At 39.9% G+C, this 14,567-nt stretch overlaps 1 protein-coding gene across 1 annotated transcript in view; it reads left to right on the top strand.

The window, feature by feature from the left end:
• LOC140574873 (neprilysin-like) overlaps positions 1 to 10,713 on the top strand; it is a 54,799-nt gene extending 44,086 nt beyond the window's left edge. The window contains exons 15-23 of the mRNA XM_072694927.1: positions 135 to 212; positions 1,353 to 1,456; positions 1,886 to 1,944; positions 2,041 to 2,160; positions 2,387 to 2,520; positions 4,630 to 4,695; positions 5,220 to 5,315; positions 6,048 to 6,124; positions 7,456 to 10,713. Of these exons, the coding sequence (XP_072551028.1) occupies positions 135 to 212; positions 1,353 to 1,456; positions 1,886 to 1,944; positions 2,041 to 2,160; positions 2,387 to 2,520; positions 4,630 to 4,695; positions 5,220 to 5,315; positions 6,048 to 6,124; positions 7,456 to 7,555 (834 nt within the window). The 3' untranslated portion in view covers positions 7,556 to 10,713. The remainder of the gene's footprint in view (positions 1 to 134; positions 213 to 1,352; positions 1,457 to 1,885; positions 1,945 to 2,040; positions 2,161 to 2,386; positions 2,521 to 4,629; positions 4,696 to 5,219; positions 5,316 to 6,047; positions 6,125 to 7,455) is intronic.
• The last annotated feature ends 3,854 nt before the right edge of the window (positions 10,714 to 14,567 follow it).

The following is a 14,567-nucleotide window of genomic DNA, read 5'->3' on the forward strand; positions in this document are numbered from 1 at the left end:
CGGGGACTGAAGTTGTTACTTAATAAAGTTGCCCACAGTGCAATCAATGTCAAAGTGCTGTTTGTGAATACCTCCAAACCTCCAAACCTTCTGTAAACAAGCTAATGATTCATATTTGTTTTCCCTGCTTGCAGGCCCGAGCCATTCGAGAGAGAATTGGGTTCTCGGAAAATATCATGAATGACACTCACCTGGATGAGGAATATAAAGAAGTGAGTGATGGATGCTAACAGGGTCAATGAATGAACTAGGGATTGAGATTTGCTTTCCAATGAACTTAACGTTGAATTTTAACTCAAACTCCAGAATTTTCAGTTTCTTTATCATGCTTCAAGTAGCAACACACTAGCAACACCCTTGTAACCATGTAAGAAACCAACTGGTAACCCTCTAGTGGGATACCACATCAACCACCTTTTAATATTACATAGCAACCACTTGGCAATTTCCTAGAAAGCATCTGTTGATCATCTAGTACACTGTTAAAAGTGTAAGATCCTTGAGGAACTTTTGGAGGTTCTTCAGTTTGAAACTGGGGAGGAATCTCTTAAGGTGCTTTGAGAGAACCTTCAAGAATTTTTTTCAGAAGAAAAGGGTTCCTTAAAGGTTCCCTCAAAGCACCCTTTAAGATGCTTTGATGAACCTCCAAAGGTTTATCAAGGATCTTATACTTTTAACAGTGTACCAGGGATACTGTAGCAACCACACAGCAACCCCCAAAGCCCTTGTTTTGAAGACAGGAAAGAAAACAATACCCTATATGCCTGAATGTTTGTGGACATCCTTTCTACTGAATGCATTCAGCTACTGCAGCCATTGCTGACACAGATGTGCAAATACACACACAGCTTGTCTAGTCCCTGTTGACAATAATGCCAATAGATTAGGACTCACTGGAGCAGATAAACATAAACCTATTGGCACCATGCTGCCTAATGCCAGATGCAGGCTAGAGGGGTATAACCCCCCCAGCATTGAGCTGTGGAGCAGTGGAAGAATTGTGTTCTCTGGAATGATGGATGGTGCTTTACCCAGTACTTTTGGGTTGAGTTGGGGAGTTGGGGATGAGTTGGGGTGGTGATCATCCAACATCCTGACCATAGTAACGCTCTGGTCACTGAATGCAATTAAATTCTCAGACACATTTACTCCTTCTCTGGACAGTAGGGACAGCTACCAAAAAAAGCACTGGATTTTTTTTATATCATTGATTTCAGAAGAAACAATGAATGAGCGGGTGTCCAAATACTTTTGTTCATGTAGTGTATGTATTTATATATGCAATGTTTGATGTTTAATGTATCTATAGTACTGCTATGTCTTTTCTCAAACACCCTTTTTGATGTTTTCAGCTGAGCTACAGTTCTGAGGAATACTTTGAAAACATCCTGAAGAATCTGGAGTTTGGTCAGAAGAAACGGCTGAAGAGGTTGAGGGTGAAAGTCAACAAAGAAGAGTAAGACGCTCTCACCTTTCTGGACATTGCTTTAGTGAGCTTAGGCAAAGTCCTGAGGCCTCATTTGGAAAAGCTTGAATTGTAAAGCTTGTTCACGTGCCCTCAGATATATTACTGTGTATGGTTTATAAATAATTCAGTCATGCATCCAGGCTGAGTGCATATGTTCAAGTGTGCACTGGGTCATTTTTATAAACCATTTGTGTGCATTGGGTGAGAATTCTTATTCTTGAGCTGGGCTGCAGAGCAGAGCTGACAGTCTGCTTCGGGAAATTTTTCTTGTCCATGCACACTAATGACAAATGGCTGGTTTTAAAAATAGCAAGTCATTCTCTAAGTTTAATAACTGCCATAAAACCCCATTATTAATGAAGAACTGCCATGAAACATTCATATGAAATGTGGACTCTATTAACTCTTTAACCCAAGGTGGATCTCGGGGGCAGCAGTGGTCAATGCATTCTATTCGTCCAGCAGAAACCAAATAGGTAATGGAAGTATACATTTGATGGAAAGCTTTTTAGCACTGAATGACTTAATCACAGTTTTCTGACAGAATACCCACTTCCTTCTTGCCGTCTCAGTATTTCCTGCCGGTATCCTCCAGCCTCCTTTCTTCGGTAAAGGCCAGTCTTGGTCCCTCAACTATGGTGGCATTGGCATGGTGATTGGCCATGAGATCACCCACGGCTTTGATGACAATGGTGAGATTTTTGATGGTGCTACCATCTGTGCTGGCTAGCTATGTACTTCATAAAGAATAGAAGTTCAAAAAACATGAAATGCACCTGGAACTTCTGCAGTTTTTAATATCTTGTGCACACTTAGGCCCAGTGTTAAAATACACATCTATTGTAGCTGTTAACAGCAATATTCTTAAGTTTCTGTCCCTGCAGTCACACATCACTCCAATCACTTCTATTCCAACAGGGCGGAACTTTGATAAAGATGGAGATCTAAAGGACTGGTGGACTCCGTCCTCCACACAGAAGTTCCAAGAGCTCTCTAAATGTATTGTGGACCAATACAGCAGTTTCTCCTGGGACCTGGCAAATGGACAGAATGTACGTTCTCATGTTTTCTATTCTGCATTTGGTGTCTCATTGGCTACGTTCACACAGCAGGCAAAAGTGGCCCAAAGCAGATCTTTTCCGATTTGGACCACTTTTAGTCTGAACAGGCCATTCAGAATTCATGACGGGAAAATGGAGGACAGCAGTGAGGGAGGTTTTCAGTGGCGGGATAGTGAGGTAACAGACCTCATAAATATTTGTGATGATGTCTCTTTTCATCATAAACAGAAATTAGAAGGTACATATCACAACTGCTCTGAGAGCCGCTCCACATATGACAACCGCTATGAGAATTTTTTATAGAAATGGCCCAACGTGGCCACAGGAGGGTGCTGCTACAGTGGCAAATGAAAATAAAAAGCTTAAAGAAACCTGAGGATGCAAACCAAAGAAGTGGCCGTGGCTGAATAACATGCCCTTCTTAACAGCTAGATTAAACGCATACTCTGTGATAAGCCCAGCTGTCGGCCACTGGAACTCCACTTGGCCACTTGATAGCTCCTGTAATGTTGGCAACGATGAAACTGAAGCCTCACGTGAAGCTCTGCACCTTTGGCTCTTTTGCGTCAGTTTAGGAGCATGAACTCTTCAGATGAATTCCAGATATAGGTCACATTAACTGTCACTTAACATTAAATTTAATTAAATTCAATTAACTGACTAACATTAAATTTGATGAGAAAATCACATTTGGGCCATTTTACCTTCTGTGTGAAAAAAGCCATTGAGCACCTTATATATTATTTGGATAATTTGTTGAAAGCTAGATTCAGAATGTAGCTGATAGTTTCACAGTTTAAACTGATTAGAGAGAGTTTTTTTTACATCCCACTGCTTTTCATTTTTTTTATTCCTCCAGATAGATAAATAGATATAGATAGATATCTATAAATAGATAGATAACTTTACTAATCCCAGAGGGAAAGTCAGGTATTACAGCAGCATAGCACAGTGAAGAGCAAAGTGGCCTCCCACATACGTACAAAGCTTGCAAATGCTTTTGGAGGCTGCTAAATGTTTTAAAATTGGAGCCCAACTTTTCCCTGTTCTTCTTTGCTGAAGACCTCTAGTTCAGTTAACCCTGCTTTTAACTTTCTTGGGTCATCTTTCCTGCCCAGCTTTTTAAAGTCAGTGAGGGCCATTCCAAAAGTTTTTCCTTTTTGGAAAAGTCTCCTCAGAATATAGAAAAGTTTAAAAAATAAGTTATTTATATTTATCTGACACTCTTATCCAGAGCGACCCACAAGATTACTCATATTACACAGGTGGGCCAATGTAGGTGGTAGGAGTCTTGCCCAAGGACTCTTATTGGTGTAGTGCAGCATAGCCACCCAGACTGGGAATCGAACCCCAGTACCCTATGTGGTGTGGTAACTCACTAGCCGGTAGTGGTTATCTGTTGCGCCACACCAACCACAATGATTGGCCAACCACAGTTATTGCGCATTGTTCATGATACGCTGTGAAATACAGCATAAAAGTCTACTTGACAAATGGACTTATGATTAGACAACAATGATGGGAGAAAATGTCAGGACTTTTTTCAGGATTTGTTGTTATCTTACCGTTTTTTTTTTTAAGAAAGCTTTTTAATGAATCCAAGCCCAGATCTTTCCAGTAGTTTCTCAGAGAGGAGTTGAGAATTTTAGATATTTGATTCAGGTGAAAATGTCCTAATTATATGCTGCTAATCGCGGTCTGAAAACTCAAAAATAATTCTGAGATGTTGCAACGCTTTAAATGCATTGCATTTTAAAATACAAAAACCCCAATTAAGACAACTGTGATTAAGCATGATTAATTACTTTACTCAGCCCTGGTAAAATCCCCATTTACTCGCTTGTAGCCCTTTTTGCCACAGCAGATTCTCTTGTACGTGTCAGTGTATCTCCATCGCCTTCTGCTAAGTTGTTAATGGTGCTCTCCTCTGCTGTCTTCTTCCCCAGTCATTTTCCTGGAACTCCAGTAGGCTGTGATTTTTTTCAGAAGATGTAGAAAGAGCTCCAAATTACTGTTATTTTCTGACTCTTCTCTTTTTTCATTTTTTCTCCCTTTTACTTTCCTGTCCCCCTTTATCTCTCCTGTCCTTTGTATGAGCAGCTGAATGGGAATAACACACTTGGAGAGAATATTGCAGACAACGGGGGCATTCGGCAATCTTATCAAGTGAGTACAGAGCACCGAGGCCCTTCTTTCTATCAATACCTTGTTGTCCTGTTTCTCCTGCAGGAGAAAATTGCCTCACATGTTATACAGACTTCAGTCTACGTTTTTGTTTTCATGTAGATGTTTTAGACCGATGCCATCATTAGATCATATTAGATATTAATATGTAGTGATTTATTGCAATCAAAATGGGGATTGGACTTGATTGTCTTAAATTTTGACATCTGCATGCAATAAATGCTGTGTTCCAGTGTTGCCGTGTTCCAGCTTCCTTATTAGCCCCATCTTTATTCATGATGTTCTTGTTTGTTATGGTGGGACATCAGACAGGGCGGCTTTAATGTTCAGAGCACAGAAGAAAGCACTTTAAGGCACTTGTTTTGGATGGATTCTTGTGGTCCAGCTGTGATGATGGTAGTATGCAACGTAGTCATATCAGCCAGCTTTGTAGACTTGTGTCAATTCGAATCTGAAAGACCTGACACACACACAAAACATGAGACAACATGTGGGGTTTGTTCCAGGCATACCAGAACTACGTCAAGAAGCATGGGAAGGAAGCTCCTTTGCCTGGACTTGAACTTAATCATGAGCAGCTTTTCTTCCTAAACTTTGCTCAGGTGAGAATTCAACTGTGGTCTTATTATTGTATTTTGAATGATAGTGACAAACACAGACTAACAGATGCCTAAAAAGCCACTAATACTCTTCAATACTGTTGTAAACATTGTGCAAATACAGTATGATGTGTAGCTCCGTCCATTGCAGTATATTTCCATCTTATTTTTCTCCTCTAAACTATCTTTCCATCTCCAGTGTGTAATTCCAACAGTTAGTTTTCCCTGTGCTCATATGGCAACTTTTAGTTTCCCCAGAAATGATTTTTTTAAACCTGTAAATTCTGTAAGAATAAGTTATGAAGTGATTGACAGTCTTGGCTAGAAGAGGCCGCTCGTCTACAGCAAGACCTGCATGGCCCCCTTTTTGTTCATTATATGGAGTAGCTGAGTTGTCGTGGAACTTACATGAAGTGCAGGGAATCCAGGAGAAAAATCTGCTCTGCTTTCCTGCTGTAAAATTAATGAAGGCGGTCTGAGACACGCTTGGTTTGGGAGAATAAGGCGGGTCTACCAAATGTGTAGGCTCCACCTCTAGTCTCTACTGCACAGACTCTGGTTGCAGATTTAACAAGAGGTTTGGCTTAATTCCTATAGAACGGAAGGAAATGGAACCACCGCGTCTATGTTTTCTACAGTCATTGATTCTACAGTCACTGCCTGATCATCCTTCACATTGTGACCATTCATACTGCCTCCATACTGAACGACATATTTAACCTTTCTGTTCTCCAGATTTGGTGTGGAACACATAGACCGGAGCATGCTGTTAACTCCATCAAAACCGATGTCCACAGTCCAGGGAAGTTTAGGTATGATCACTTTCTCATACAGAAATAAATAAATAATAAATACATGGAAGAAAACAACACAAAAAAGGTATCTTGGCAAGTGATGTTATCTGAAGAACAATCCTCACTGTACATAAATTTGTACGTGCTGTAAATATTTTACACAGAACTAGAAAGTAGTTAGTAAATAATTCAAAATACTTTTAATTCCCTTTACAGTAAATGTGGGTCAGTAATAGTCAGAACTGTCCAGTTATGCATAATTAACATGATTAGATTTAATCTAAGAATAAAAAAATATATATTAGAATAAATTTAGAGTAAAATATATATTAGAATATAGAATAATAGATTTTATTAATCGTATACTACTTTTAAATGTTTGGTTGTAATTACACTACTATTACGTGCATAATTCCTCGTCCATGTCATTGTATTATACTTTCAGTACAGTAATAACCATATTATAAAATGTATATGTGTATTTAAACATATAATATACACTGATCCGCCATAACATTAGCACCCCTGACCGGTGAAGTAAAAAACATTGGTTATCTTCATCTACAGATGCTTCATCTGTCAAGGGGTGGGATCTACATATTAGGCAGCAAGTGAACAGTCAGTTCTTGAAGGTGATGTGTTGTTGAAAGCAGAAGAAATGGGACAGCATAAGAATCTGAGCCACTTTGACAAGAACCAAATTATGATGGCTAGACGACGACTGGGTCAGAACATCTCCAAAACACCAGGCAGGTTTTGGGGAGTATGTATTTTATGCAGTGTTTAGTACTTACCTCCAATAAAGGACAAGGACAACAGGGTCATAGCTCACTAATGCTCATTGATGCGATCCATGGAGGCCCCACCTCACAACTTACAGGACTTAAAGGATCTGCTGCCAACGTCTTGGTGCCAGATACCACAGGAGACCACCCTCAGAGGTCTTGTGGAGTCCATGCCTCGAATGGTCAAATCTGTTATGGCGGCACAAGGGGGGCCTACTCAATATAAGGCATGCAGTGCTAGTGCTATGGCTTGACATATGACTTGGTGTGCCTTGTCTGTGCTTTTGTAACATAAAGTACAATTCATATTTAATCTAAAATATATAAATCTAGTCAAAATTAATATTTTATGTTTGTTGTTTTTAAATTTGCACAGTTATCTGGCAGCAGAATATCTAGAAATAATATAATATAATATAATAATACAAATAATTTTGTATTATAATCTGATAGATCTCATTGTAATCATAGTGACTAGACCTAAAATATCCTAACTTAAAATGGGTCACTATCAGGTCACCTTCAGCTCTAATATTTTGCCTGTGTTTTTAATCCTGCCCACAGGGTTCTTGGATCTTTGCAGAATTTCCCCGAGTTTGCCAAAGCTTTCCAATGCCAGAGAAATGACTACATGGTGCCTGAAAAGACTTGCCGGGTGTGGTGATCATCCTCCCTCATGTAGAGAGAACGAGGGTGTTCAGTGAGCACATCTCTTCTCTCTTCTGACTGTGTGACCACCATGGTCCAGGCTGGAAATGTTCTCTGATGTTCCTCACAGGGTACATACGATTCAACTTCACCAGTGCACTTCAATCATGTACAGATATGGGTCGCAGTCTTAGTCCACTCCTACATGTCTACAAGTCTAATTAGTTAATTCTAGTCCGGATTTTAGCCAGGTCATCACATGATCCGTGGTTTTTGCTGTTTCTCTAATGGTGACGTTCTACCAGGCCTACAGGCAGCGTTAAGGGTTTTGTCTGATTTTAAGTCTGTTCATGTCAATATCGAGTCAAACTGTGAATTGGGGATATCAGTAGCATTTTGTAAGGTAAATACTTATCTCAAGAATCAATATTTACATATAGCGACTTTATTTATCTCTGGTCAGCTGATTTAGTATTAGACCTTTCCCATATTTAAGATATTTTTTGTACATGCCAAACAAAAAAAAAGACAATGTAACATTATGGGCCTGAAGGAAGATGATAGTAAGGATGAAGAGGAGTAAACTTAGCTTAGCACGATTAGATGAAGATACTTCAATAGGATAATACGGCAGTAGCTTTTGAATAAGCTAAAATCTCAAGTGGTTATACTTTATCAAGAATTGAAGATGTTCTATTTATCAGTGAATATGGCCTGTGATGCATTGAACGTTACAGGGTAAAGATGCAAACATAAATTAATTTGAAATATGAACCTAATTTGCGAATCAAACATGGAATTTTGGTCGCCCTGCAGATCTGTAACCAACCAAGTCTCCTGGCTTGATGGATTCCATGACTGATTCACACCTATTAAGTGTTACGGTGTATATGTACACTGCACAGTATAAGACATTTGATTTCAAATTGCGTCCTTTTAAAAAAAGAATTGATTTAAAGAGGAAAGGATATATCTAAAATGCCAAGGTGTATAGGTATACGCACAGCGCGAGTGAGATATGTGTGTGTATGTGTGTGGTATCTTACTTTAAGCTGTATGGTGGCCTTGATGTATGCAGGTGTGAGTATGTGTGAGTATGTGACGAATCGTTCTTCTACCTATTGAACATCAAAGCGAGAATGCCTTAAGATAATCCAGTGCTTTCGCCACGATGGTCTGTTTTGAAAGTGCAAGCTTCAGTGCATACATTCAGCTTAAATCAACATAAACGACTGTCATTCATGCCAAAGATGCTAACAATTACACTGTTACCTTCTGACTCTGCGGGATTTGCAATTGCAACGAGTCTGATTGCTACTTTCCCAACCACTGTCCAAAACAGGCCCATCTTCTCTACAGAGCAACCTCACATGCAATCTGCAATTGCAAATGGGTCATTCTACCATTGTGGAAGCAAGAAGGATAGTAATATGAATGTGATTATGTAATTTTAGTGTTTAACGTAGTCTGTATTATTGAGTAACATCAGAAAACCCCCTCAGAAATATCACAGATTGTAACACCACTGACAAAAATCTGAAAAGCAAAAAACACGTTGCCACGGCATTCTCAATGTGGACTTATGAAAAAAGGATATTTGGGAGGAGAAACATGCCCAAGGCCCGTTCCTCCCAATCTAACGTCCTATAAATTCCATATCTACCTTGTTCACGAGTCTCCCAGATCATTATGTGCTGATGGCCTGATGGTCTGAACTAGCAAAGTCATTTACTGTGAAGAAAATGTTGCATTCCTCTCAGTACCACTTAATGTTTTATGAGGAACAGCACTAACACAGTCATTTTGCTACATGTATAGCTGTCAGTGTTTTAGCCAAATTCAGCCCAAATCTAACAAGAGATTGTACTGTCCCTTTACTTCCCTCTAAAAATCCTGGGACAAAATTAAACTCTGGACAGGTGATGCATTTTTACCAGTCATCCTAAAATTATACTGGAAATCATTCATATTAATCACAATTTCTCATCATATCAAGCACAGTCATGGAATTCCAACACAAAAATCATCATTTTTTCATATTTTATTTTTGGTCAGAGTGCAGTGTCATTTACCCCACCTCTAATGCCAGGAACAGACTACAAAAATAACGCTGGGTTCAAATGTGAGCACTGAGAATGAGGAACAGCCTTGTAGCGTGATGGGGAGTCTAGGACGTCCTGCTTGCATGTCTCGTTTCATGGGGAAATGCATCTTGTTAAGGAGGAAAATGCATTCTGCTTGCCATCAGCAGTCAGAGTCAGGAAGAGCACAACTGGTCTTGCTCTCTCAGGGGTAGGTTGATGGCACGTCCTCCCCTCCTCACTCCTAGTGTGATGTTGGTCAGCACAGACGTCTGTTAGATGTTGTACTGCGCTGGCTACCTAGCGATGCTGCGTCTGCAGCAGCTGGAAAAAAGGCGGAGATTGGCTTCACAGGTGTCGGCGGAGGCATGTGCTAGTCTTCACCCTCCTAGCGATTGGGTAATTGACCTTCCAAGTTGGATAGAAATGATAATAAATAAATATGTTGTTTATAATAATTGTTTATAGTAAACATTATCATTGTTTTTTGTTGCTTATTTTAGTAATAGAGCAAAAAAAATACCAAAAATATCAACTTTCTTTATTATCTTATTTTCAGCTGCTTTTCCTGACTGAGTTGTTATTTGCCACCACAATGGTAGAATGACCAAAGGTTTCTTTCTATTTTTAAATATATCAAGACATTCACCTTGTGTTATATGGTTAACTTGCCTGTCGTGTTTGACTTGTACGAGATGTATAACTCGTTTATGAGTTGTACGAGATGTATATTTTCTTCCTTTCTCTGCAGTCACTGGGCTTCTGTTAAAGGAAAGCTATGAATCACTAATCACTGGATTTATGAGCTTGAGTTTTGTGTCCTGGGCAGAAAACAAACAGAAAAAAACACTTTTTTCCTGTCGTTGTTCATTTATTTACACGTTCACCTCAAGGGCCTTCATGTTGTTCGGTACATTTAGCCTCTGTTCGCTGTCCTTCATCCTCACAGACACTTGAGTCCGAAGAAATCCATCTCAACTTGTACACACGCAGACAGATATACCTCAGATGCCTGTATTTAGATACTTTGTAATAATGAGCATCTTCAAGAAGAGAAGTTTGTTTTAATAATAAATTGTCAATGCAAAATCTGCATCTCTCTCTCTCTGTTTCTTCTTTTTATCTGTTGAGTGGGCAACAGGTTTTGCTCCCGACCAATCACAAATCATCTGAACACAGCAGAGATTAAAGCCAGCCATTGAAAGAAGTCCTTTTTTTGTACAAGCTCATTGTTCACCTATCCCTCTCCTCTTTGTGCACTGAAGCTGATGTATTAATGATCAAGGAAGTGTTGTAGTGTTTGAGTCTCAAGTGTCCAGTGCATCTGCCTGAGGTAGAAGTAATTATAAATTGAAAAAAAAAATGAAATATTGGGAAGCCCCTCCTCCCAATCTAACATCCTTTAAATTCAATTTCTACCTTGTTTACTATGGAAAAGTCTATGCAAGCATCCACCCCCACCCCCCTCAATCAGTTTCTACAACAAGAAACATCTTCTTCTACATTCAAATAGCTTGTTACAAGTCTGAAAGGCCATGATATTGTACTCTAATGAGTGAATTTCCAATGATTTCACATTTATTGGCACTTTAATTGTTATGAATGTATAAGTATGACTTTGCATTTATCTTTGTGGAAGGACCAGCACTGCACATAAGTCACCACATCACAAACCACTGCTTTTAACTGAGACTTTATAAAGATTTCATTCATACAGTACAATTTTCACCACAGTACAGTTAACCCCAGTTTACTTGAAGGCAACAGTCATAAATAACATGAAGGATTAAATGGTTATTATCTATGATGGTGAAATGGTCCTTCTCTATGATGGTTTTCAATGACTATAAAAAAAATTATTAGATCTGATTAGAAGGGGGCACTGATGGCAGGTGGCCCCAGTAAAGGTCTGCCCCTTTACCAGTAGCTCTGCATGGCATGCTGCCCCAGTCTCCATCTCACGCACACTCATAAATGCACATACATTAACAGGCGCAAGAATTTACATCCCCCAACACACACACACACACACACACACACACAGTGTGCCGTCATAGTTAAGACTGGATTCAGTTTCAGTGTAGTTTGTGATATGATCAGTTTACCCAATAAACACTAAAAGCCTGTGAGAAAGTCAAGACGCTCTTTTTTTAGTCTCATATCTTATTCATTTTCCCTACACTCTTAGCTGAAACAGTTCTATTCAGTAATAAATAAGGGTCTTTGACTCATGACAGTAATGGAAACTGTTGTACAGCACTCAGTTTCTCCATCATAACCAGCCACAGAACCAAACAAGCATCCAAAAGGTTTTTTGAGTTGTCATGGTTCTGTAGTATATACCCATAGCTGTGTCCGAAACTGTGCCCTATTAAGAAGGGTCTGTCTGCAGAGCCAAAGTACCGCACTCTCAGCCCCGCACTCTCAGCTTTGCACCACCAGCTCCAGATATAATGTCACGTAAAGGACAAGAGTATTGATATTTGTAATGTGAATCTTTAAGGATTCTTTAGTAAAGGCAGCGTTTCCATATAGAACTCTTTTTGGTTCTCCAGGCTGATGGAGATTGTGTTGCATTTTTACATTTAAGGCATTTAGCAGATGTTCTTCTCCAGAACGACTTACAAAAGTTACAAAAATGCTTCACTGTTTACTCAGTGAATTCCCTTAGCTAGTTTCTATCATCTAGAATCCAAACACTATCTGTAAGCTTAGATACTACTAAATACAAAAGTCAGTATGGAAACACAATACTGGACGCCACACATCGCCCAAGTACTCTTGGAAGAGATGGGTCTTCATGGTTCCACATAGCACCAAAAAGAATTCTGCCACTGTTTTGAAGTCAATCTTCTAACAATAGCAGAACCTTCGAAAAGCTTTATGAAGAACCATTGCGCATTCCCCATCCATCTGGAGAACCAGTTCACCAAAAACTATGTAAGCATGAAAAACAAACAAAAAAAGAAATGCTGCTGTAAATAATGGTAACGTATAAGAACTACTTCCTTCCTCTGCTTACCAGAGACTTTTGAGAGGAAGGTGGGTAGTAAGAAAAGAAGCATGGATTGGAGTTATTGTACTTAGGAAAACAATAAAGAGGCCGAATGCTGAATGTGACTTTAAAAGTCAGACTTACTGTTATAATTTTTATTCACATTTACATTTATTTTACATTTAAACTAACGGTCACAGCATCGGTATCAGGATATTAGCCTTGGTATTACCTGGTATCGGATTGCATGGTAAATCAGTGGTATCGCCCATCCCTTAATGTCTAGGAACCAGACTAGTCTAGTTAGGAAGTCTAATAGTTGACTCCACCGAAGCCCGGTCAGCTCCTCTTGTCACACTCCTACAGGCACTGTAATTACATGCCTCTTTTTCAGGCCTGTGCTGCAGTCAGACTCCAACTCTGAAGCTGATGCTGGAGGAGATAAGAGTTTGATGATTTGAAATTCAGAAGGACAGGGGATCAACGTCAGTAAGGAATAAGCAAGATCAGGTTTGATGATGATGATGATGATGATGATGATGATGATATTCTAAAGTAGTTAGCATGTTAAAAATAAAAGAAAGGGAAAATGACTGGAAGATGACGAAGTCTTCTAACCAATCACTGTCCGTCTTACTGACACAAGAGAAGGTGAAAAGCAGCCAGACAGTTGAGTATGTAGGGCTGTCAGCATGTGCCCTAGATCTAGAGGAGTGAGAAAGAGGAACTGAGCCAGGTCATGGTGCCCTTTAGCACAACTTACCGTCTTTCACATGCAGTTGCTCACACCTGCTGAGCTCCCCAGTTCCCGCAATGATGCTCTGCACACACACAAAAAATACTTTCATTTCTCAGCCGAGAGCAATTTTACACCTGACAGCAGGGATCACAGGTTTCTCTAAAACCCTGTAGCTCCTCGTATTTCTGGGACTTGCTGCAGTTCTCAATCCACATCATTTATTAAACTCCATCTCAAAAGTGGTTCACCAGGCAATTTCTAAAGAGGTTCTTCATGAGTTCTCTAGATGCAGTTGTTCTATATCGATCCATGACATCTCAAAACAACTAATCTTCTTTCACTGGTTCTTTGTTCTTCTCTGTAATGAAAAGGCTGTTGTTTGGGTCCATAAAGAACCTTGAGGTTCTTTGGAGCCATAGATTCACCGTCTAGTATCAGCGACTTAATCTGCTGAGCCATTTGGAGCCCAGATAGCAGATTCAGATGTTTAACCAGGCTTCACAGATTGTACGTTTAAAAATGGAAATGAACCTAGGTTCATCCACTTATTGCTTTTCCTTATTTTCCTTGGATGCAAACAGTCAAGCAGCAAAACACAGCACTTTCTAGAGTCATGGCATTTCACCTTGCAGGAACAAACAAGGAGCCGTTCCTATAGGAGAAGGTTTTTAGCCGTGTAGGTAAAGAGTCGAAGCAGTCATGTGACAAAATCAAGGGGTTTGAATCCCAAACCACCGATTTCAGGAGGACCAGAGATCTGTTCTTTGGGCTGCTCCTGGGCTCGTAAACAGCTTTTGCCCTTGACCTAACGCACCGAAATAGTGGAGCAAGCCCTCCCGGGCCCAGAAAAAAGTCTGCACCCAGGACCGATTCTGGGCTCGTTTGGAGGAGGGACTCAGTATCACTGGTTTTTTTTCACTCAGACGAATTCTGACCAACTGTGGCTCGATTGCACAATTTCGAACGATCCTTTTTCGAAACCATGGTTGATGTATTTATTGTGTTTCCTTATTTTTTACTTGGATACAAACACCCAAGCTGCGAAGAACAGCATTTTTCTGGAGTCATGGCATTTCACCGTACAGGAACACCTGCAAACAGGCCATTCTCATAGGAGAAGGTTTTCAGCCGCATAGGCGATAAGTTGAAGGAGTCACGTGACAAAATGAACCAATCGGTGAGTTCAGAGATCGGTGCTCTGGACCGCTCCCAG

Source organism: Salminus brasiliensis, chromosome 13, assembly GCF_030463535.1.
Source record: "Salminus brasiliensis chromosome 13, fSalBra1.hap2, whole genome shotgun sequence".
Taxonomy (NCBI): Eukaryota; Metazoa; Chordata; class Actinopteri; order Characiformes; family Bryconidae; genus Salminus; species Salminus brasiliensis.